Source organism: Amphiura filiformis, chromosome 9 (genome assembly GCF_039555335.1).
Source record: "Amphiura filiformis chromosome 9, Afil_fr2py, whole genome shotgun sequence".
Lineage (NCBI taxonomy): Eukaryota > Metazoa > Echinodermata > Ophiuroidea > Amphilepidida > Amphiuridae > Amphiura > Amphiura filiformis.
In genome coordinates, this window is record NC_092636.1 from 52,739,983 (window position 1) to 52,766,497 (window position 26,515).

The following is a 26,515-nucleotide window of genomic DNA, read 5'->3' on the forward strand; positions in this document are numbered from 1 at the left end:
TTTGCCACTATGTCAATCTATAAGGTTTTGACCACAATCACTGACTTAGAGATGCGATTAGCTACACTGACCATGGAGGTAGCAGATGCTCTTAAATCCATGTATATCTGTGACCCCTCAGTAGCTGTGAATCCTATTAAAGTATTTGCATAGATCTGCCAAGTGGTCTTGGTCACTATATACCACTTGACATTTTTATCTACAAACTGAAGGCGAGGGACTGGTCTATCGATATGCTTTAACAAACCGTTTTATGCCCGCTACACTGTTCAATGGCTTTCTTGTACTATTTAAAATGCATGTGCCCTGAGCAAACTACAATGCGTATGCACACTGCAGGGCAAAGAACAATGGAAATTGCACGCATACTGACAGGCAATGATGTCACATGTCAAGTGGTCTATCTTAATACTAATTACGGCATGTCCGTCCGTCTCTCTGTCTGCGAGCTATCGCGTGCGCGTGGCTCGCTAACGCGTGCTCGCGGTGCGCTGTCGCGTGCTCGCGGTGCGCTGTCACATGCTCGCGGTGCGCTATCGCGTAGGCGCAGTGCGAGCATCGGAAAGCAGTGTGGTTAATCGTGCAGGTGCATCTCATCGGATCAACACATATTTCAAAACGGCACACGTGCAGAGGCCTATTATTAGTAGCAGAACATGACTATTTCCGGGATGCAAAGAGGCGAACGATGTGTTTCCAGATTACAGCCAAGTAAGCATCACAGCTACAAAACTACTAAGTTGATTATTGTGTCAAATTGGGTCTTGATCATTGAGAGACGTATATCATAGTACCGTAGTTTAAAAGGTCGGGGCAAGTAGGCCTATATGGGTAACGGTGTTGGGTAATCAGAGATAGTCACAAGAACCACCCAACCCGAGAACCGCGAAATGTAGTACAGTATAGTTCTACAGTGCACACAACGGTAACACAGCCACACAGTACATGGAGGGTGATACAAAGCTATACACCCTCTAAGATATAACTTGCATATTGTTAAGAGAATTTGTCCCCTGGCTTACAGATCTCAATATATTTGTCCTTACAGCATAATTTCAGTTATACATAAGTCATACTTTGTAAAAAATCTGCTAGTTATACAAATTGTGCAAATCTAAACATAATATATACCTCAGGTCATCTGTGACCTATCCTAAAGTGCATTTTTAAAATGACACTAATAATATACATTTCCTAATAAATAAAGCAATGATATGTTGGATTTGAAATTCCACATACTTTCAACACTCCCATAAACTTGACAAATATGATATGCAAAGCACTACTGTTACAAGCCTTCATTAAGCAACATAATAAATAAGCAATACATGTAAAAATGATAGTTGTGAGCAGGTGACTTAATTTGCATATAGCTGGTACCCGCACTCGTGAAGAAACAATACAGGATTGGCAGTAAAAAAGACTTCAATTTGTAACTTGTCACTGAAAGTTCACGGATAGGTCGTCAATATGCTTGCTACCGTAAAGAAATCATTTGAAATTGTAACCACTGAATACAATCTTGTCAAGACCTGGGGTGTGTTTTACTAAACCATACACCATTATCACTCCCTTAGTCTGTAAAGATATCATATAAAACCTAATACCAGTAATACCTTTGGACATTTCAATCTTCATTGTAACTCCACATATATGCTTGGAGCATGGACGGTTATGTATTTTTGTTGCAACTGAAGTTATAGGCAAGATGATTCTATCTCCTTGTTGGCTGATGAGATGGTGACGGACCCATTCTTGGCTGGTGAGACGGTGATGGACCTATTCTCTCAAATGTTTTCTGGTATCCTGAACATTTATAAAAGTGAAAGAAATATATTAATAAGGGGTATGAAGGAATAAATGTTGCATTCTTAAAGTCGGTTGAGTGCTTTAAATCAAAGTTTTCTCAGGAGGCAACCCTCACAGTACCAATGCCCCCACCTTGTCATATTTTATCACCTTATTGCAGACACACACATTTTTATTTCTGCTGCGGACTGCTATGAGTTTTTACCACTGAGTGCAGATTGACCCTACAACCCCAACTGTGGACGTTATTTGTAATGCACTGCGATGCCATTTTCCATCTTTTAACATTATCCAGCAAGCATGGACAATCACAGTTGAGTTTGACCAATGTCACACAATTTATTATGTGCATGGCCTAGATTGACAGTGTTTACAAAGCACACGAACAAAGGCACACACCCCTACCTACCAGTACCAACACCAGCAAATTGCAAAGATAATTTTTGAGAAACCTAATTTGAGAGCAAAGTTATCAAATCACAACTTACCAAAAGGGAAGTACTGAGACGTATGTCTACTTCATTGCAAGATTTCAGCACTTTTACAGCCTGGAATTTCAATATCGATATGAAAGGAAAAACAATTAGAACCAAATGCAGAACTGCCCTTCATAAAAACTGAAAGGGACCCTGGATTTTAATTGGAGATCCCTCAACCCTTTTGTACACAACATGCTTAGATCATCTTCAGGGTCAAAAAAATTCAGTGAGAATCCAAGATTCTATTCAAAGATAAGATTTTCGTAAACAGATTTGCATGAATCAATGTTGATTCTTGCAAACTTTTGGAGTTTACACAGAGGTTGATTGGCAAGAATGGAATGATTCCCACAAAATTACTCTGCAAGAATCAAGATTGATTCAACACAGTGGAACAAAATTGTGAACCTGAACTTCATGACAAAGGCTTAGATGGCCAGCAAAAACGTGGCTTACTTTTGAGGCCTGACACAGTCATTGTCATTCGAGCATCTCAGTCTAGTAAAAAATTAGAATATTTTCTTTAGAATATTTTGTCCTGAATGACAGAGAAATAACCATATCAAAAGTTAGTTTTTTGTAGCAAGAGCCTGTGTTGATTTTTCATGTGGATTTCTACCGTGGGACAGACATGGTCGGTCTGGATCTTTTTTTTTTTCTGGAAGAGGCTAAATGACCCTAAAAAATCCCTGTAAGTGAAAATCTTTTGCCAACATAATTTGAAAATTGTCTGCATTAAAAAACAAATTCAGTCAAAATCAATCCACTTTGGCCAAAAAAACAGCTTTTTCTTATTTCATACAGCTAAAAAGAATCCCAAAAATGCAAAATACGGGTTGGTTGAGCCTGTACAACAGGTTTATTTTGTTGCCTTATGTATCACTATTAGACTTACTTCATCATGAGTTAGTGTGGTAAAATCTATGCCATTGACAGTTAATATCATATCACCTGGTTTCATCCCTACACGGGCAGCACTGGACTCTGGTAATACCTAAAAATGCAATCAAAATACATTTTGTTCAACCTATAAATAGCAAAAGTTATTTGGTTTTGCTACTATGTGCGACAATGTCCAACTTACACTGGCGGATATTTACATAAGCATGCGTCAGTCACACAATACACAAAGCGCAAATAGTGTAGGCGCTGTTCCCAAAAGCAGTTTAAAATTTTGGCTAGAAAAAGGGGTGACTGATATACCAAATGGTCAAAAATGTGGCCCATGTTTGTGGCACTTAGTCTATTTTGTAGTGTCATTTGTACATTGTACTGAAATATATCCCCTATGCAATATTTTGAAGACATTCGTAGGATTTTGTGAAAGAAGGGCTGAAACAACCTTAAGAATAATGAACTGTGGTCTTAAAGTGCATGAGCATGTCGAACTGGGGTCTTAATGCACTGCAATACATACACTTGCTTTGTAAATATTAATGTGTGTCCTCTTGCGGAAAACCCTTGGCTATTGCAAATAGCTGATGATAAACTCTTGATCCCAAGGCATGGTCATCATATACACCAAGTCATTTTGACATTCTTCAGATAATATTTTGTAATTGAATCTTTAAAAATACAAAATTCATGTAGGCCTGTATTAATTTTAAAATCATTTTTGCAAAGCAAGGTTTATATTTTGAAGACATTTGGACATGGAAACAGGAAGGTCCCTGTAATGAACTTTGACAGCAAACATATGAACACCCACCACAGATACTGCTGGTCAAAAAGGAAATCCTGTACCACTACTCATGCAAATCAATTAAAACCTATCCATTTTGAGTTGAAGATTCATGAAATAGTTTTGACAAATCTAAAATAAAACACCAGTCACAATAATCTGATGAAGTCCATAGATGTGGTGATGAAATATTAAAACTTAGTCGCTATTTTGTTGAGGACTGTTTTATCATTCATTTTACCATATAAAAACTTTCAGCACGTTATTTTGAAAGTAACAATTATTTTAAACCTGCTCTGTGATTTCATTTGCAAACAATGAAAGTTGAAAATATGCAACAATTAAATCTTACCTTTGAAACAAAAATATTACATCTGTGCTCTTGACCTCCACGAATGTTAAATCCAAGCTGGCAAAGACAGAATACAGAAGAGTCCAAAATAAATGAATGAAATATGTCATTTATACCACACTAATCCTGAACAGTTTCAGCACTCTTCAAATAAATATGAGCTATCGGATCTATTTTAATCTTTTAACAAGGTACATTGTGATAGTGCTACAACCTCTCTGCACATACTGGGGAGTAAAAGATTGATGAAGCCCTATTTATTTACTAAATTAATTTTGTTGTGGCCTAGTGGTTAGAGCGTCCGCCTCACGATTGGGAGGTCACAGGTTTGAATCCCGGCCGGGCCATGCCAAAGGCTTTAAAAAATGGTACCGCGCCACCCAATGGGCCGAAAGGCTTGGGAAGGATTTAACTTTTTAACTTTATGGAGCGTGAGGTTAAAAATATCGATTTTGTGTCTTGCATATTAGACATCAATGTTAGTTTGATCTAATTCTGGTTTCTTTCAAGACAGGGTTAGGTGGGACCAAATTCGTGCTAATTTACATGTGTACAGGGCTGCATCAATCTGATGGTTTGTTATCCTACAGTAGCTTATTACAATCCCCTTACAACTAATACACCTGTGTGTGGTGAGGCAAGTTAGTTAAAGTCAATTTCCCAAGTAAAACACAGGTAGGCATCGCTGGAAGTCAAATTGCCAGTGTTGAGGTGCCTTAAACTGCTGTGCAATCTTGCCTATTAAACTGGTTGTTGTTTGTTTGTTTGTTTTATTTCTTCTTTAACCTGGGACGCTCAATCAGTCAAAAATGTAGTTGATCACCTTGAGGCCCATGGTCAAAATCAAAACAATGCATAATCTGATACTGAGATGGTTGAGGATATGAAGAAGCATTCAAGAGGGAGAGGTTACATAGATTTAGGACCAAAGCAGCATACAGGAAACATAAATTAAAGACAGCCCTGAACAGAAAGTCACAAAGTTGGGAAAGAGGCAAGGAAAACAAAGATGGAGAGAGGTAGAGAAAGCAACAGAGAGGGGGAGAAGGGAGAGCCAGACAGATACAGAGAGAGAGCCAGACAGATGCACAGATACACTGACAGAGAGAGGGAGGGGAAGAGAGACTGAGAACAGGGTTCCCACACCCACAAATTCAAGGACTTTTCAAGGACTTTCAAGATCCAAAAGCATGATTTTCAACGACTTACCACAACACAAAAATCATGATGCAGCTCTCCGTGCGGCAAGTATTAACGAAAGTGAAAGCTCCTCGCAGTCCGCAAATTTTGTCGAAATTATACTTGAGGTAAAATTCCAATTTTCAAGGACTTATAAGGACCTTGTGCAAATTTCCAGGACTTTCAAGGCCTTGAAAAGGTGTTTTCAAATTCAAGGACTTTCAAGGACTGTGTGAACCCTGTGAGAAAGGACAGAAGGACATGTGGTTATAACTTAATAAAATTATATAAATACCTGTTCTGAGTTCCTGGATCTTCTGAATTTAACAGACCTCAAAAGAAATTGTGTCAAGTTGTTGTCATAATCTGGATGACCAGTTCTCTGTAATTAGATAAACAGAATAAACACATCCAGAAACAGTTCAAAATGTATGAGAATTCTGAAATTTTACCCTTTTTTCCAAATTCTCTCAAAAACAGAAGTTAACCTAAAGATTTAATGGTGTTGCCATTTTTGTTGTTGTTGTTATTATGCCTCTGCGATTTGTATTGATTGATCGTCTTGACGCTCTGAAAACGGGAGTAAACATGCATGAAAATCGCTTTTCTACAAAAGCAAATTCAGCTTAACACATCAAAATGACCAACCTCAGCCACAATGAAACTGACAAAGTGTCACACATTGGTAACATCTCATAGACACTGGAATTAAAGAGCCATTGTCTTTGTTTTACCCAACTTTTATCTGGCAGTGAAAACTAATATTTTGTGGAGAAAAATAAAAATCTATTTTATAAGGAAATGTTACAATGGCTTTAAGAATATCTAGTACACTGGCTTCCCTCTTTTTACCTAGATACGTGAAATACTAAATGAAGACATATTTAATAGCCATTTTAAGCCCTAGGTAATTCCTTGCAAAATGTAGGTTTAATTTGATTAAAATTTGTATGATATTTTTATTTGAATTGAAGTGTTTAAGAATGAGAATAAAGGTATTGTTTTTTGCTGCTGTCGTGCATCTATCGTCTCATTTCGCCGAGTTGTTTTACGCCAAAAATAATGATGTCGCCCGTGTTATATGAGACGATAGATGCACTCCAGGGGCTACAAACAATACCTTTATTCTCTAATTCACATGCTGATGGACAGATTACATAAGGTCTATCTACCTCTGTTTGTGGTAACCATGGTGGAGGATGTTCATAGGTTGGTAACTCAACACGAATCTGGTATCTATGGTGATGATGCCGAGTAGTCATTCCATTCATTATTTATGCAAATCTGCAAATATAGCAAAATCAATGAATCATTTATGAAAAGGATGACAATGATTATGTTATTAGTACAAGGCCTGCTATCATGACCACCATATTACTATGAATATGAATATTATACATCATCTACATGTAGCCCATGTACATTTAACTGTATGTCAGGTGTAATCAACCTCCTCTGGCATAATCATGGAGGCAACACCCCACACCCACTAGTCAGCCCTTGAATTAAGGATCTGAAGGGGCACAGCAACTTGTTTAGGGCAAGTTGATAATTGCCTTGGATTTTCACTGAAAAGGCAAGGCAGCACGACAGTTTGTAATATTTCAAGAGGGCATCACGGCAACTGTTGAAAATTTGAGAAGGGCATCAAGGCAATTTTTCAAAAGCGAATAGATGCATTGCTGTCAGCTGAATTCGACACCAAAGTAAAATTCTACTCTCAACTTTACACTAAAACTATTAAACCTGATTGCTCAAAAAACCTGGGTTACGATGCTCAAAATAGCGATCGTGTTCAAGATTTTCTATTTAATTTTCCACAATTTTTCGGGGTTTTAACCAGTATACTTGTTAAAATGATTTATAATGAAGGGGCAGGGCTGGGGCACATACGGCAACTTCATTAGAGGGCACGGTAAGTGACTGCTGTCGGTAAAGGACATATTTTGAGGGCATTGCGGCAGTGGGGGTGGGCACCCACGGCAATATGCCGTCGGTGCTGTGGGTTAATTCGAGGGCTGCCACCAGTCAAATATATCATGGTAGACCTCAATGGAGTCATAAAGCCGCTCCGTAACCTCAAACCTCACAAGGCTACTGGGATACCCATTAAACCTGCTTAAAGGAAGTGTACGATAATCACAACATTATGTCTTATATGTTAGAAAAATAATTATCAAGCAAGAATCACATGGTTTTATTTTAAACAAACTCATATTGACCATAATAACAAATAAAAACAGCCGGCTCTCAACACGCTATATTCAAAATACCGAAATTGTCTAGAGCAATGACATCATGGTTATTTGTGCTCATTTGTCGTCAGTCTTCGTTATATTATTGGGACGTCATTGCTCTATACAATTTTGGCGAGGGAATTTTCAAAAACGCCTGTTGAGAGCTGGCTGTTTTTATTTGTTTTATGGTCAATATGAGATTGTTTAAAATAAAACCATGTGATTCATGCTTTTAATAATTATTTTTCTAACATACAAGACATAATGTTGTGATTGGCATACACTTCCTTTAAGATAACTGCAGAATATATTACACCTGCAATACATTATTGTCCCAGGCATCTCTGGACCAAGAAATGGTTGCTTCCCAATTATGGAAGAAAGATAGTTGTTGCAACTACAGACCCAAGCTCCAGAAGGACATCCACTCACCATCTGTGTTTTGTGACACCTATCATGACTCAATCATGAGTTCATGTAACATGCCAAACTCTTCATGATGGCAGCATCCTGTGCAAACATATTTCATCACCTGCTGACAGTAAACATCTACCGTGCTGGAGGACCTCAACCATTAAGTCAACTGGGAAACCCAAATATTCAATGCCGGGGGGCACTCCAACTTTGCAGGTGACGCGTATGTAGGGCTGTTAAGACCCCTTTTTCAGCATCACTTTCACAAAAAGACCCCATATTTTTTTTACGAACACATGCTCTGTCACCCGAACACCCCCTAATTTTCCATTTGATCTGTCACCCTTACAAGTTCAATTTGAACAGCAACTTTCATTTATTACTGAATTTGTTACTTATTTTGAAAAAACAAAGAAATTTGAAGGCATTTAGAACTAGAAATTCGATTTTCGAGGTTTCTGAGGCGCTGTTTCGGTTCTCACCCAAAGATTCCATTTTAAAAAAAGGTCATGTTCTCACCCAATGACCCCATATGTTTTACATTTTGCTCTCACCGAATGGCAAAAATCATGCTCTCACCCAATGACCCCATATTTTTTACATTTTGCTCTCACCGAATGCCCCTTAGTTGCGAAAGTGCCAGCCCTACACCTATATCCATTTCAAATTGAAGTGCCCCCCCTCCCCGGGTTTAATGCTACCAAGTGCCAGTTGCTGGCCGGGTTGCTGGCATGAGATTCTGGCATAAAATGTTTGAAAATAGCCTCTATCCATTGTCTGTTTAATATCAGTGGCCTGGATTTAGGATAGATTTCTCGATCAATCTGTTAAAGGTCCGTAACCCAATCGACAGCATCATTCCCCAAATTTTTCTTTGGTATCATATAATAGATCATAATTTTTCTCATTACAATCCTAAAATTTGACACTCCAAATCGATGTATTTCCTGAGAGAATATGCCAAAACAGGTGACTTGTGGTTACCAAATTTCTGGATAGGTCTAATAAAATTTGGTGAATTAAAGATGTTTCACTCCGATACTAGTTCACCCAGAAAAGGTCAAAATAATAGAGGGTGTTATACTGATATACACATAAAAACAAAAATAAAGAAATACATATTGGGGGAAATAAATAAAAAGCATGACCTTATCTTGTCAAGCATGATATGAGGAACATGAAAACCAAAAAATAAAAAAATAATTAAAATAAATATAAAATAAAGATAGGCCTAACTTATTTTTTCATAAAAAGAAATCAGAAAATAAAAGTCAAATGTGAAATTTACATTTACACCTTAGGCAAAATTCAAAAAAGAATATTTCATGGGCGAATTAATATATAATCTCAGGCACACAATTGGGCTACTTGGCAAGCTCTTGCCGCTACTCAAATAACCTGGCTGCTACTTTCCTAAAATTGGGCTATACTTTGCAAAAGTCAGGTCACAGCAGTAGTTTGCCGATTTGGTTTAGAGTCTCTGAAGCTCCGAATTGCAATTACAAAGGGTATTGCGACCATTTATTGATCAGTCCGCAACTTCCCATTAAGTATGGTACCGGAAGTGCTTTTCTGCCCAATAGGGTGATTTGCGTTCTAAATGCTGGTATATGATCCGCTCAAATATCCAGTACTATTGGGCATTTATTTGAAAATTTAAAAATTGGGCTACTTCAATGAGACTCCTTTACTGTGGCCTGGTGAGCCAGTGTGCTGCGCCTTGGCGCTGAAAAGTTTTGCAACACTGTGTGTTGATAGAGATAGAGCTTGGGAGTATAACTACTTTAGTCACTCAATTGTTGCCAAGTTTCAAATGTATTCAAACAATTCTCTGTGAAATTTATTTTGATGTTGATCTTGATGTAAAATGCTGATCAGCTCCTAATGGAACAACACTCAGCTTGGAAGAGGTGGATGAGCAGATTATTGACCTTTGAAGGATCTAAGGGCTTCAGTGACTTGTTTAGGATGAGCAATGTTGGTGATGTGCTGCAGAAGGTCGTAGCAATCATGACTGGCCTAGATGAACAAGGAGTGCTAAGTGAGCCTTGATGCAAGTGAAGGGTACCTGAAGATAGTTTGGTTTTGAACATTTAGTTGTAATTTCTGATTTCCTGGTAGCTGGTGATTGTTTCTGGAGGTAATTTTATATCAACCACAACCTGGCTGTTGATGATCTTGTCATGGAAATAGGTGAGCCCTTCAGGGTTGGTGGTAGGCCATGTTGCTGAAGAAGGGTGAGTGACAGAAGTTGTATTGTCCCAGCTATAGTGGTAATTAAATGGCCAAAATAACCAGTGGGGTTTCTTTCACTTTCATGCTTTACCTTGTTATTTCAACCTAAAATCATGAAAATGGACAGCAACCCTTCCTGTCAGTAATTACTAGTAGTACTACTATTATTTCGGTGTTCAGTCTTTAAGGGGGTTTTATTCTTACATTGTAGGTATCCCAGACAAACCTTAGAACAAACTACCCTACCACATTACCACGATACAAGAATTCAAGAATCAAGCAACCAACCACCTAAAGCAACTACAATAAATAGCATTCCGCATGTGCACAACCATTTCCTGTTCGTCTGGCTTCACCTGAAGCGTTGAGCAGTATTGCTACAGATACAGATAACACATTTGCTAGTCAGCCAAATTCGCCGAAAATGTCAATGCATATTTACATAGAAATTTAAAACAACTGGTCAAGAAGGAAACCTACATAAATATGTTTTCTATACTTCACTTGACCCAAATATATGATTTTTTATGGTGATAAGACAATCGCACATGGAATTTTAGATGGATTTTGATAGCAGTTCCATTAAAAAAAGCTGCTATCATAATGAGACTAAGATCTAGAAACACCCCCGAAATGCCGTTTTGGGGAATTTTGCTAGCTGAATCTTTGTGATGAAAGTCAATCTTTGACAAGATGTAACTTTGCTACGGAAAGTGCTATGAAAAAAAGGTTTTCAGTTTTGGCTCAAGGGTAATATAAAATGATGCAGTTTGATGGCAAATTAAAATTTGAATTCATCTAGCATACCTACATGTTATACTATAGCTGCCTTGTGGAAGTACAGTGTTATTAGTAATAAGGGTTCATACCACTAAATCCGCGTGTGAAACGGTTTCCGGTAAAAGTTTATCACGACTATAGTCCCAACTTTGCATAAAAAATGTGCAAAATCGGTACAATATTAACAATTTTAGTGTTGCAAATCGTGTATTGCTAGAACTTGTGAATGTGATGTATACTAATTTGAACAGAAAACCCGAAAATTTGAGTGATGTTTACGATGATGAGCGCATGAACACACGAGGTCAAAACGCGGTTAGCAGTCAGACGTAAACACAGGAAAATCGGGTCTTTTTATATAGCGCTATTTTCTCAAAAAGTAGACCTAAAATATGGTGTCATTTTCAGATATGTTATGCAGAATTTTGTTCTGATTAAAATGATATCAAATATATATTTCAAAGTAAGACGTAACTTCGACTTATAGCCTAAAAGCGTGACCCCTGTTTTGCACGTAAAGTCTATGGAAAGCTATTTGGTGGCATGTACCCTTTAAGGAGCAATTCCATGCGTTTTCCGTGCGTCTTTATCTATTTAAAATGCACACGAAGAAAAGAGGAGGGACATCAACAAGCGCGTTCATGGACGCCCGTCAGTTTTTTCGCTGTATGTGCGTTTGTCGCGAATAGGCCTGCTTTTATTTCCAATTTAATAAAAGTTACGATTTTGGTAGAAGTTTGAAACCTTTTGATATGAATAAAGAAGAGTTTCAAAATATTGAAAACATTGTTTATTGGTGTTTAAATTACAAAGAAGTTTTTCAATTTCATTGTTATTTTTTTTTTTTTTTTTTGTCATTTAAACTCAAGTTTTGGCCTTCAATTTTAATAAGATTACATAAAAATTAGATTTAAGATATTTAAGTTTCTAGTTTGCTTTATTTATACCACTGTCCAGTATTTTAAATTGTTATAACATTCAAAGTTTAATTTATATTAATATTTAATTTCAAATAACCATTCATTACATTTGCTTTTTGGACAAAACGGATTAAAAGTGAGGATGGAGGGGGGGTAGGCCTACTTAATTGACATTTCTTGTCTTTTTAAATATTCTGCAGGTACTGAGAATGTTTTAATTTTGAAGTTATGCACTTGCAAAAGATGTTCAAAGAACGTTTACTATTAACATCAATTAATATCTTCATGAAAATAGCAAATCAGCAACCATTGTGCATTCATGTGCATCAAAATGACGAAAAATGGCAATTGTCGGCTATCATGCTTGTGCTTGAAATCGGCATCCTGTTTAAAGTATGAAAGAAAATAACCCAAATTTTCTTACAATTAATTCAAAATGTAGTGAAAAAGATAACAAAATCATTTTCAAGGCCTAAAAACGATGTTTTAGCCTCTTCAAGGGTTCATACCACTAAATCCGCTGTGTGAAGCGGTTTCCGGTAAAAGTTTATCACGACTATAGTCCCAACTTTGCATAAAAAATGTGCAAAATCGGTACAATATTAACAATTTTAGTGTTGCAAATCGTGTTTTGCTAGAACTTGTGAATGTGATCTCTACTAATTTGAACAGAAAACCCGAAAATTTGAGGGATGTTTACGATGATGAGCGCATGAACACACGAGGTCAAAACGCGGTTAGCAGTCAGACGTAAACACGGGAAAATCAGGTCTTTTTATATAGCGCTATTTTTCTCAAAAAGTAGACCTAAAATATGGTGTCATTTTCAGATATGTTATGCAGAATTTTGTTCTGATTAAAATGATATCAAATATATATTTCAAAGTAAGACGTAACTCGACTTATAGCCTAAAACGTGACCCCTGTTTTGCACGTAAAGTCTATGGAAAGCTATTTGGTGGCATGTACCCATAACATAATAATATCAACCTAACCCTAACCAGTGCAGAAGGCAGCTATTACATGTAAAAATAAAAAACCCTCAAGTAAAGGAATGACATTATTTCAACATTTTAAGCTTACTTACATCGTACTCTCCTGTGTTTATGTGCGGAAGCAGCATGCACGGCGATCGTGTTCCCAACTTTTTTGTCACAGTTGATACAGCAGCGTGTGAATCATCTCTACAACAACAGTTGAACCACAAGCGTGACAAGTTCAGTTACTGTATTTTATTTTAAATAACTTACGCATGACAGCTCAACAAACTTAGCTCATTCTTAAAATTGCACCAACAAAATTTGCACTAAAGGTTATTTACAGCAAAATGAGTTCATACTATTTTCTGAGTGCAGGTCTGAGTGACAAGCGATAAATTTTTAACCAATAAAGTAGAGCGCTTTTTGTTGTATTGGGAAAAATCGCTATCTTATTGGTCCAAAACCAGTCTCTCGTCGCTCAGCATGCTAAGCGACGAAGTGTAAAAATTCATTTACTATCCAAGCAAGCAATCGGGAATAGAGGGCGATATAACACACATTCCACTGGTCAGACCAGGTCAGACGTGCCACCAAAAACAAACAACAAACAAACAAAACTATGTTTGGACTCACTTTTTTTTTTTTTTTAAACGGTCGGCCTGTCGATTACCTTTTTTTAAATAGACTGGAAAAAGTGCTTCTGGATTTTTAGAAATGTAGAGTAAAAACTAATTTTGATTTTGAAATTCGCGATATGATTTGGCAACTTATATTAGTAAAAAAAAGTAAAATTCATAAATCTAATGATATTTACTTAAAGTGTAGGCCCTATGTATCTGGGAGGAAAAGCCGACGCGACGATCATTTGAAAAATGTTACCTTTCGTATATAAAAAATAGGCCTATGGATTTTTCCATGTCAATTTGGGAGAAAAATCTCCAATACGAAATGTCATTTTCAATTGATCGTCGGCTTTTCCTACACTTTACTTCGAGGACTCTTAAATATGAAAAATAAAAACTACGGTATCAATTTTTAATAATTTGCCGTAAAATGTGTATTATATTTCAAAAAATTAGACCATTTGATCATCAGAAGGACATTCCTCGCACAGAATTCATTTTCATTTCATTCGGCTGCGAAGCAGGCGACTACAAACTCCATGTAGGCCTACTACGATCTGAAGCCAAAGTGGCAATGGCATCAGAATACAATTTGTCGGATGTGCTCTCATGTCCCACACAAAGTGTGCAAACGTTGCTATAGCCCTTTTTACCACTGTAAACCTCTGGCTACGGCTGTTTATGTAGCCTATACAAATATTCTTGCAGATCAATGGGAACTATGCAAGAAATCCAGCTAGCATATAAGCAGATTTCTCGGAGTGAAAAAAAAATAAGCACTTTTTGAGAAAGCGTCAAATCTTATTTCCATGCTATTGCTAATTGTTCGTCCACCACAACTGTACTTACCTTAAGGTGGTACTACACCCCTGATATATTTTGCGACTAACTTTGCATTTTTTCTCAAAAAATAACTAAAACACTGGTGGCAAAAGTAATGTATATTGTATAGGGCAACGAATCCAATTCAGTACTCCACTGAAATTTCAGTGATTCAAGACAAGAGGTTTATTATGAGGTAGTGACTCTAGAGTAGAAAGATGCAATGAATCGGGATGAGATTCTAACTGCTAGTGATGAGTCTGTAATATCGCTTTAAACTTTCTGATCGGGACTGATGTATTAGAAAGAAAACAATTCGCCGCTACATGATGAAGTAAAAATTTAGAGAAATAATGTAAAACATTACTTCTAAAAATGGAAAGATGCAATGATCGGGATGAGATTCTAAATGCTATCTTCAGTAGATAGAGCAAAAAAAAATCCTAAAACGCGCACGGCTACTCTGCCCAAATAAAAAAAATCGACATTTGGCCTAATGCTGCGCTATTAAAAAAGGGGAAAGAGGTAAAAATAGAGAAACAGGCAGATGCGGAAAGTGATGAGTCTGTAATATCGCTTTAAACTTTCTGATCGGGACTGATGTATTAGAAAGAAAAAATTCGCCTCTACATGATGAAGTAAAAATTTAGATAAAATAATGTAAAACATTACTTCTAGAGTAGAAAGATGCAATGAATCGGGATGAGATTCTAAATGCTATCTTCAGTAGATAGAGCGAAAAAATCCTAAAACGCGCAGGGCTACTCTGCCCAAATTAAAAAAATCGACATTTGGCCTAATGCTGCGCTATTAAAAAAGGGGAAAAAGAGGTAAAAATAGAGAAACAGGTAGATGCGAAAAGTGATGAGTCTGTAATATCGCTTTAAACTCTCTGATCGGGACTGATGTAGGCCTATATTAGAATGAAAAATTCGCCGCTACATGATGAAGTCAAATTGAGAGAAAATAATGTAAAACATTACTTCTAGAGTAGAAAGATGCAATGAATCGGGATGAGATTCTAAATGCTATCTTCAGTAGATATATCGAAAAATCCTAAACGCGCACGGCTACTCTAAGCAAATTAAAAAAAATCGGCATTTGGTCTAATGCTGCCCTATTAAAAAAGAGGGAAAGAGGTAAAATAGAGAAACAGACAGATGCGGAAAGTGATGAGTCTGTAATATCGCTTTAAACTTTCTGATCGGGACTGATGTATTAGAAAGAAAAAATTCGCCGCTACATGGTGAAGTAAAAATTTAGAGAAAATAATGTAAAACATTACTTCTAGAGTAGACAGATGCAATGATGCGGGATGAGATTCTAAATGCTATCTTCAGTATAGGTAATTATAACGAAAAAATCCTAAAACTCGCACGGCTACTCTACGGAAGTTAAAAAATCGGCATTCGGCCATATGCCGCGCTATTTAAAAAAAAAAAAAAAAAAAAGAGGTAAAAATAGAGAAACAGGCAGATGTGGAAAGTGATGAGTCTGTAATATCGCTTTAAACTTTCTGATGGGGACTAATGTATTACAAAGAAAAAAATTCGCCGCTACATGATGAAGTAAAATTTAGAGAAAATAATGTAAAACATTACTTCTAGAGTAGAAAGATGCAATGAATCGGGATGAGATTCTAAATGCTATCTTCAGTAGATAGAGCGAAAAAATCCTAAAACGCGCAGGGCTACTCTGCCCAAATTAAAAAAATCGACATTTGGCCTAATGCTGCGCTATTAAAAAGGGGAAGAGAGGTAAAAATAGAGAAACAGGTAGATGCGAAAAGTGATGAGTCTGTAATATCGCTTTAAACTCTCTGATCGGGACTGATGTATTAGAATGAAAAATTCGCCGCTACATGATGAAGTAAAATTGAGAGAAAATAATGTAAAACATTACTTCTAGAGTAGAAAGATGCAATGAATCGGGATGAGATTCTAAATGCTATCTTCAGTAGATATATCGAAAAATCCTAAACGCGCACGGCTACTCTAAGCAAATTTAAAAAAAATCGGCATTTGGTCTAATGCTGCCCTATTAAAAAAGGGGGAAAGAGGTAAAATTGAGAAACAGACAGATGCGGAAAGTGATGAGTCTGTAATATCGCTTTAAACTTTCTGATCGGGACTGATGTATTAGAAAGAAAACATTCGCCGCTACATGATGAAGTAAAAATTGAGAGAAAATAATGTAAAACATTACTTCTAGAGTAGAAAGATGCAATGAATCGGGATGAGATTCTAAATGCTATCTTCTGTAGATATATCGAAAAAAATCCTAAAACGCGCACGGCTACTCTAAAAAACTAAGCAAATTTAAAAAAAATCGGCATTCGGCCTAATGCCATGCTATTAAAAAAATAAAAAAAAAGGACAAAAAGGAGGTAAAAAATAGAGAAACAGGCAGATGCGGAAAGTGATGAGTCTGTAATATCGCTTTAAACTTTCTGATCGGGACTGATGTATTAGAAAGAAAAAATTCGCCGCTACATGATGAAGTAAAATTTAGAGAAAATAATGTAAAACATTACTTCTAGAGTAGAAAGATGCAATGAATCGGGATGAGATTCTAAATGCTATCTTCTGTAGATATATCGAAAAAAATCCTAAAACGCGCACGGCTACTCTAAAAAACTAAGCAAATTTAAAAAAAAAATCGGCATTCGGCCTAATGCCATGCTATTTTTTAAAAAAAAGGACTAAAACTTAAGGAGGTAAAAATAGAGAAACAGGCAGATGCGGAAAGTGATGAGTCTGTAATATCGCTTTAAACTTTCTGATCGGGACTGATGTATTAGAAAGAAAAAATTCGCCGCTACATGATGAAGTAAAAATTTAGAGAAAATAATGTAAAACATTACTTCTAGAGTAGAAAGATGCAATGAATCGGGATGAGAATCTAAATGCTATCTTCAACAGATAGAGCGAAAAAATCCTAAAACGCGCACGGCTACTCTGCCCAAATTTTAAAAATCGACATTTGGTCTAATGCTGCGCTATTAAAAAAGGGGGAAAAGAGGTAAAAATAGAGAAACAGGTAGATGCGAAAAGTGATGAGTCTGTAATATCGCTTTAAACTTTCTGATCGGGACTGATGTATTAGAAAGAAAAAAATCGCCGCTACATGGTGAAGTAAAAATTTAGAGAAAATAATGTAAAACATTACTTCTAGAGTAGAAAGATGCAATGAATCGGGATGAGATTCTAAATGCTATCTTCAGTAGATAGAGCGAAAAAATCCTAAAACGCGCACGGCTATTCTGCGCAAATAAAAAAATCGGCATTTGGCCTAATGCTGCGCTATTAAAAAAAGGGGAAAAGAGAAACAGACAGATGCGGAAGTGATGAGTCTGTAATATCGCTTTAAACTTTCTGATCGGCACTGATGTATTAGAAAGAAAAAATTCGCCGCTACATGATGAAGTAAAAATTTAGAGAAAATAATGTAAAACATTACTTCTAGAGTAGAAAGATGCAATGAATCGGGATGAAATTCTAAATGCTATCTGCAGTAGATAGAGCGAAAAAAAATCCTAAAACGCGCACGGCTATTCTGCGCAAATTTGCTGTTATTGTATTGTTGTATTTTGAATGAAATAAAGATTGATTGATTAAAAAATCGGCATTTGGCCTAATGCTGCGCTATTAAAAAAAGGGGAAAAGAGGTAAAAATCGAGAAACAGACAGATGCGGAAAGTGATGAGTCTGTAATATCGCTTTAAACTTTCTGATCGGGACTGATGTATTAGAAAGCAAAAATTCGTCGCTACATGATGAAGTAAAAATTAAGATAGAATTGATCATGTTAGTAGGACCAGGGAATAGGACCCGTATAGGATTGACTAAATACAATAGGCCTATTAACGGTCTTCGAAAAAACTACCCTCAGCGCACATGGGATGTAGTTAGGCTACTTTTAGGGAATACTTAGAAAACGATAGCAAACATTGCAAGCAAATTTCCCCGACCTCTAACGAAGCGATTTCCGAGGTGCATTTGTGGCTATTTTTCGCACCCAAAGAGGGAATATTTCGATGAAAGTAAACATTATTTTAAGTTAAAAATGGACAAAGAAAGGAAAAATCTAACCCGCCTTATACTGGGAATTGAACCCGGGATCTCTTGCACCCGGCGAGACTATAATCAGTGGCGTAGATTTCTTTTTGACATTGGGGGGGATGAGGTTGGAAAAAAATTCTCGAAGTATAGGATATCCATCACCTTTTGGCGACAGAACAAGTTTATGTTACAAATGCGCGCGAAGCGCACGAAAAGTTTTGGCATATTGAAGCTAAACTGGTGAAATATGGTGCAAAAGTGGAATAAATGCGCGCGAAGCGCGCAAAAATTGGCATATAACTATGACTATAATTTTATATTCAACTGTATTCATTGCGGAAATTTAAAGTCTATATCATAACATATCGGAGGCACGTGCGAAAAAGATCCAATCACAGACAATTTTAGAAACCGCCATTGTCAACTCCTTCTAAATGTGGAAGTATAATACATTTTGATTGGAGGTATAATACCCGGTATATTGGTACTCCAGCCAATCATTACGATCGTTCTTTATGTAGACTAACACATTTCGATTTTCAAGTGATACACCAAAAAACAAAACATTTTGGTGGGTACCCGGTATGTTCCCCCGCAATTTTGAGGTGGTGGGTTTTGGGAGTTGACGGAGTACCGGCAAAAGGGGCTCTTTTGGAGCTGCAGACAAGTGAAATGGGGACTTTTGGAGCTGCGAACAGTCAAGGGTCTTTCTTGGCTTTCTGGTTGAAAATCGCCTGAAAAAACCTTTTATTAGAGCTGAAATTATCAAAACCCAAGGGTCTTTCCCAGCTCTATTTTGGTCAAATATAACACAGCAAAAACAGCAGAGCAACATATAAACACTTTAAAACACTTTAAACACTATGTTTGTGTTAAAAAACATAAACATCTTATATTTCTAAACACCAAAACACGTTTATAAATTAACATGTTTATAACCTTCACTGTTTACAAACAAGTGTTTATGAAGTGTTAAAGTGTTTATTAAGTGTTGCTCTGCTGTTTTTGCAGTGAAGGAGTCTTTCGAGCTGCAAAATCCAAAAAGGGGGTCTTTCCGGGGGGGGAGCTAAACTTTTGTCCCCATTTGTCAAATTTTGGCCCATTTTAAGTGGATAAAAGCTATATAGGCCTACACCTGTACACGAGTCACACTCTTTGAACACACTTATGCGGTAATGTACTACATGTGTTAGCTTTCATTTATTAACTCACTTTGATCATGACTACGAAATACAATCAAATGTGGTCAAACCCACAAATAACACGAATAAGCAAAAAAACGGCCCTCCACCATGCAGTGTCCCCTAAAATGAAGCGCCATCCCATACGAGGCAAATTTGCCTTTGTATTTCTTTGGTTTAAAAATTTCGACTCCCCAATTGCCAATGCCCCGTCCCCTTATCTTTAAATACCACGTTGGGTCGATCTATTGCACATAATTAGGCATATGCACACATATGCACGATCAAAACAGTTTTGATTTCAGTTTAAACTTTGATCCAAACACATGAAATTATTCCAACCCTGATGGAATTTTCAGATGGCTCTTTTATGGTTCTTTCATCACCGAGAGTGAGATGTGTATCATCATGTCGTGACCTTTTTGATCTTAGACTTGAATGTTCTCGTATAGACTCTGGAAGTTTGTACCTGAATGGGTTTGATTTGCCTTTTAAAGTTTTCAACCATCCTGGAATGCCAAGACAGCTGAACCTATGGCTGAACCCCGGGGGCTGAACTTTCAAGAGGTTTTGCTTTTGAGCTTGTTTTTGTAATAACGCGAATCCAATAAACTGAGAGCATGATCCTATAAACTGTGAGCCTATGTTATAACCATGGTAACGCACCCACACAAATACCGTATAGGGTAGTGCCTATACACCGACTTCCAATAAGATTAATTTTATTATAATCATTTTGGAACGAGGGTTATGAAACAAACCGGTGTCTCCATGCGAATGTGTTTCATCATGACTAGGCCTATGATTTGGTGTGTTTTCTGATGGAAATGAAACTACGGGTATAAAAAAATAATTATTATTAAATATAAATATTATAAACTTTGATAAACATTTATATATTATATATAGGCCTAGACCTAAAATGATCATCTCCATCTATATACATGTACACCTCTCTTTACACGATTTCTTAGAGAGTGGCCTAATGGGTTATAGGATATTTGCCTTTAGTGCATGATGTTTTGATTTGATTTGTTCGGGTTTTGACAACCCTGGATAACCTAAGAAAGCCTCTATATACATGATATAGAAGCTTACTTCCATTGTGGTCCATTTGAACAGTGGCATGGATTGGGACCAGTCAGGGGTTACACCCTACTGTTTTCGAAACTGGCTGCGAGATACATGTACATGTATGGCTCTCTGTACACGGGATCGACGGCTTAACGTCCCCTCCGAAGGACGGATAACTTTTATGGATCATCACCCAATTCTAAATGAACCATGGGGAGAGCGGAAGTTTATCTACAAATGTCAATTAATTTCAGACGTTATTTTCCTCTACAAGTCAATATCCCAGCAAATCTCCACCGCCGGAAATTGAACCTGGGACCTCATGAATGCACTTTAACAATGTTTAAAGAAAGTAGTCCTACCTTAACCATTATTAGGCCCGGGTTTCAATTTCCGGCGGTGGAGATTTGCTGGGATATTTTCTGATATTGACTTGGGACGAATAGTCTTGAAATTGATTGCCAACATCTGTAGATGGCTCACTTAGATTTGGGTAATTGAATGGGTAAATCTAAAATGCATCATACATGTAAGTACTCCGGCCCGTTTGGTCGGTCTCGTGGTAGCCACAGGCATACCCCAGTGGGTTCAGTTTGTATTTAAAGGTAGGACGTATGACCGTTCCAGAATTTGAAAATGACCCCCTATTTCACGGGGAATCGAGGAAATTTGCAACAATTTTATCCCCTATTTTGCACGAAATCCAAGGAAATTTTCCCCCAAAGACCCCCTATTTTTATCATTTTATGGACGCATGTTCATTTCACCCCTTATAACGGGGAATTGAGGACATTTTTACCGAAAACTATAGATTTATGCCTACATCATGTACCTCACACTCGGTTTCAAAAATATCAGGGTGGTAACCTCTGACTGTTCCCAACCCTCCTGGAAAACGGAAATAAGCTTCAACAGATGTTTCAAGGTTGTCCATGCAGAGGGTCAAAACCCCAAAAGATCAAAATCAAATCAAAGATCAAATCAAATCAAACAATACAAAACTTGATGTGGTGTTTGGATAGTAGTGTACACTGTACAGGGTGAGTCAAAATGATTGGTATCCATCAGAAGTTTATTGAAAAGCCTGCCATTTCAGAATGCAACATAGGATACTCAAACGTAGAATGTATAGATTATGACTTGTTATACAATTATCTAAAAAGTATCTGCATTATGTTGAATCTTGATGTCTCCTACTCATCCATCAATGACAACTGATGGGTACCAATCATTTTGATACAGCTTTTACATGTATGCATCTAGAAGTAAATAAGTCATGGTTTATGGGTCTATGCCTGTCATGCATGCATCGTCATATTTAAACGAATCTGCACGTACATGTTGGCCTGCAGACCTTACTTGGTAGATTAGTCCTTCATTCCTATCCTTGCTGCAATATTTTTAAATCAAACAAAAAGCAAGTAAATAATTCTATTACCGTAATATTAGTATTAGACACACGTATAGAATATGGTGAGGTTTTCATGTGCAAGTATACAATAACAATACGTGCATTATCTGACTTTGAAGAGGGGCTATTTCTTTATGGAAAAGAGATCAAGAGTACTATCAGTCCTCTTTTCTGTAGAAATACCCCTTTTCAAGTATGAACTTGATGCAGTATAATTAATATCATTCCAAGGCATTCAAAAGAGTGATGGCACTAAACCCGAGGATTATAAAGAAGAATTTAATCAAGGGATCTTTTCTAGAGTTCAGTTCATGAGGTAGAATTTCAATGAAAGTGACAAACATAAAGGTTCCTGTTGCGAGTCCCTGGAGTACTCCATTCACAAGCGTCCCAGTTGCACTTGAACCATCACCAGTATCATTTTCAGAAGAAAGAGCAATGGGGATGCCAATTGCAATGCCTATTGGTGACATAAAGGCAAAGAAAATCGTCGAGATATATTTCAGTGTTAATGTTGCACTAATTTGAGCAAATCCAACAGCAATCGTGAATGCCTCAATACCTTTGTGAAGTGAGATCGCGATAAATATATCAGTCAGTCCGTTCTTTTCGAGCTGCAATCCTAGCGCAAGTCCTTCAAATATCGAATGCAAAGATAGCGATATGAGAAGCATCGTTGCCCGTGATGCAGTAAGATGTCCATTGTCAAATGCAAGTTCTTCTATCGTATGATGGGTGTGGGAACAGGTGGATTCAGCGAGGTTACTGACAACACCAGTGGAAGACACCGCACTGGAACGACGTTTCTTCAAATGATCACCCCGAGCATCCATCAAATCGTTTTGGTCACCTTCATCTGTTGAACTTGTTTTTACATCACCGTTTTTAATGTCATCTGTGTATATAAATTCATTTCCGTGAGACGCAAATGGCGTTTCTTCTTCCGATAGACCATCGTTTAGTTTTTCTTGGCAGATATGTACTAATTGTTCGACGAATACGATGGTAAAAAACCCACAGGCAACACAAAGTTCTGCCCAGTTGAAGTTATATGTATTTCCTTTTTCTTCAATAGCTTTTTTGATCAGATCCCTTACTTCGGGTAAAAGATGAATCAAGGCTATCCCCATGAATACACCTCCTGCAAATGAGTTCAGACATGCGATGACTCTATGGATACGATCCTTGCGTTCAAGATTTTGAAACAATTGCGATCGAGCAATGAAAACTATTGGTAAGACGCCGAATGCAAGTGCTATAAACAGTAACACGAATATACCAATGATTTTGATTGAAGTGAGTTCCTCCATGATGACAAGTTACAGCACAGATTCTCAACCTTTGGTCCAGTTTTGTTTGGCGAGTCAGTGTAGAGATTTACCGGCGTTGTGATCAAGTAGGCTCACATAGCTAGCTGCACATATCCGATAATATTATTATAGCATATCGACCTTCTCAAGCTTTAATAGTCATTGAAGTTCTGTGAACCATGCTATATAATACAGACCCTGGACGTTAAGTCTGAAACAACCACGCATTTATGCAACAATAAAGGTGACTCCACTTGCCAATTCATGCAATACACCATTCACGTAAACAAAACTATGACTGGACAGTGCGTTAAACAGTTATCCCTGGTTGTTCTCACAACTCGTCACAGGCATACAGCAGTTTAATCTATAGGCCTAGTACACCGTAGCGCAGTCTACCCAGTATTGAACTCGATGGTCTACCGTTGTTGATATGTTAAAATCAATTTCCGAGTTATTCCAGACTGTAATCATCCCGGAATAGGGCTAAAGTTGTGTTTATCTGAGCGAGGCCAGTAACATATTTCGCACTATTGATTACCGGTTGATTATTATTTAGCTGAAGAGGCCTAATACTGCACCAGATACTGGTATACTGCACTATGGCTGCACGGGTCAGCACTCAGCAGGTGCTTCTCACCTTTAGATGGCGCGGATGGCGTTCCGTAAATTTAAACAACCAAAGTTTAAATAAAAGGAGGGCGTGGTATGGTATTAATATCTTATGTGCTTGTGCTCAGCAGCTCAGGCGTGCTGCAATGAATAAATCCGCCTTTTTCAGTTTAGCTACATTTACTGCATCAACTACATTTCTTCTTTAATTTAGTGATTTGCTCATTTGGAGGATGGTAAACTCATCAAAATTCAGTTTTTTGCACCGTTGTTTATAGTGTCATAGATGCAGATGTGTTAACATAGCCTGCTACTACTGTCTGTTCAATTAGCTTAGATTCTTTAATTTTTAAGATATTTAAGTCATCAAGTCATCAAAGAAAAGTGTTAGCACAGCCTTAGACCTAACGTGATTTATACTTTTCAAATTCTAAAGTTCAATTTAAAACCCCATTTCTTTTCAATTTTGGTCTTTTCCCGCGATATTTTTATAAAAAGCCGTAGCACGTCGGGTACCATAAACTTGTTGGAATCAATCCATTTAGAGCAATGGGGACGAATGTCACAATGCGCAGAGATGGTATTTATTCCATAGGCGTAGATCCCGGGGGATGGGGGATTTATCCCCCAATATTTTGCCAGGGGGATGCTCCATACAATCATCCCCCCCAATGTTGACGCCTGAATATAGGTTTCTGACCAAATTAACCTCATATTTGCCCATTTTAGCCCCAAAAATACAAATTTTCGCGCGCTTCATTCCACTTTTGCACCATATTTCATCACTTTAGCTTCAAAATAGCAAAATTTTTCGTGCGCTTCGCGCGCATTTGTAACATCAACTTATTCTGTCGCCAAAAGGTCCTGCATTCACTATTCTTCAAGACTTTTTTTCAACACCACCCCCCCCAATGTCAAAAAGAAATCTACGCCACTGATTTATTCGACCATCCGCATCAGGAAGTATTGTCCAGCAAAATATTTCCAGTATGCCTAATTTGTGTTGAAACCCTACTGTCGAAACATTACGTTATTATTTATGGGAACTAAGGTTTTCTAAAATAGGCTCAGCTTACACATTCCTTGTGTATTTATTTATTTATTTTGCGAATGGGTCTGAGAATGGGTCTGGGAAGGTGTAGGCCTATAGGCCTATTATAAAACTACACATTTATTTTCAATTTGTTATTTAGTTTTGTTTGTTGAATAGAAACTGAAAATACTGTGAAACAAAGGAACTTTTATACAAGAAAATATTATTTAAAACAATCAGGTTACAGAAAACATTTCTTGTAAAGTTACTGTATCTGAAAATGTCAAGCGAATGCTGATATTCTTGGGAAGGAATGGTGGTATTAAACAAAACTCAATTTACATTGTAAACCAGTTGAAATGAGAACGAAATCCATAATTTTAATGTCCTTGTTTAGGAAAAAATAATGCTCAGAATAATGTTATGCATAAAACGTACTCGCGCCATATAATTTCGTGTAACAAAAACCGATGGACCATCATCACCTATCCAATAACCGGAACGGTATAACAATTGAAATGGCCGGACAGATTGGTGGACAGATTGTTTTGCTAAATAGGATATGGTCTATGCAGGCTGCTATGCCCTAAGTTGAGAATGGACCGTCTCACTCGATTTGTAAAAAGGTCGCGAACCCTTTCGGTCGCGGTGGACCCAAGTAACTGCCCAAAATGAGGCAAAATTGAAAAGAAATGGGGCTTTAAATTGAACTTGGGAATTTGAAAAGTATAAATCACGTTAGGTCTAAGGCTGTGCTAACATTTTTCTTTGATAACTTTGGCCACAAGTTTTTATTTTTTCAAATATCTTAAAAATTCAAGAATCTAAGCTAATTGAACAGACAGTAGTAGTGAAAAATAAGACATTTTACACGAATCTGTAATTTCGCTACTTTTGTAGAAATTAGCTATATTTGATTGGGGATTCAACTTTGTAAATTCTGCTATTTTACTGTTTTTGCAAAAAGTTCATTTTAATGACTTGGCGTATAATCTTCACTCTTGGGTCAAAACCGATAAATCGGCAGTACTTGGAATTTAAATTTTTACTGCTCTGTATCAATATAGATTGTTACTTCAAATACGAGACATGTTCAAACTGAATGCAAGATTGGTCAAGAATGAGCAACATTAAATATCAAAAATATTTCATCTGCGACACAGTGTTTTGACCATAAACCCCTCAAAAAACCTGCCCTGGTTTTTGCTTAGCCTCATATAATGCACTTTGCTTCCTGGCAACACATAATAAGCTGATAAACTGCAAGAAGTAGGCCTGATAACATATTATAGTGATACACAAATAACTATTCATAAAACATG

The 26,515-nt window shown here is 37.1% G+C and overlaps 2 protein-coding genes across 2 annotated transcripts; both read right to left on the minus strand.

The window, feature by feature from the left end:
* Positions 1–816: 816 nt before the first annotated feature.
* Positions 817–13,502, minus strand: LOC140161151 (PDZ domain-containing protein 11-like). The gene is given in 8 exon segments (XM_072184582.1): positions 817–1,806; positions 2,298–2,312; positions 2,315–2,357; positions 3,184–3,282; positions 4,322–4,378; positions 5,796–5,882; positions 6,673–6,784; positions 13,337–13,502. Coding segments are annotated over 7 exon segments (492 nt in total). The 5' UTR covers positions 6,772–6,784; positions 13,337–13,502; the 3' UTR covers positions 817–1,714.
* Positions 13,503–19,658: 6,156 nt separating this feature from the next.
* LOC140161152 (zinc transporter ZIP1-like) lies at positions 19,659–24,151 on the minus strand. The gene has a single exon (XM_072184583.1). The coding sequence runs from the start codon at positions 23,546–23,548 to the stop codon at positions 22,460–22,462; it is 1,089 nt and encodes a 362-aa protein (XP_072040684.1). The 5' UTR covers positions 23,549–24,151; the 3' UTR covers positions 19,659–22,459.
* Between the last annotated feature and the right edge of the window lie 2,364 nt (positions 24,152–26,515).

Bases quoted from the DNA above. Each gene is read 5' to 3' on its own strand.
- LOC140161152 (XM_072184583.1), bottom strand. From the start codon at position 23,548: ATGGAGGAACTCACTTCAATCAAAATCATTGGTATATTCGTGTTACTG.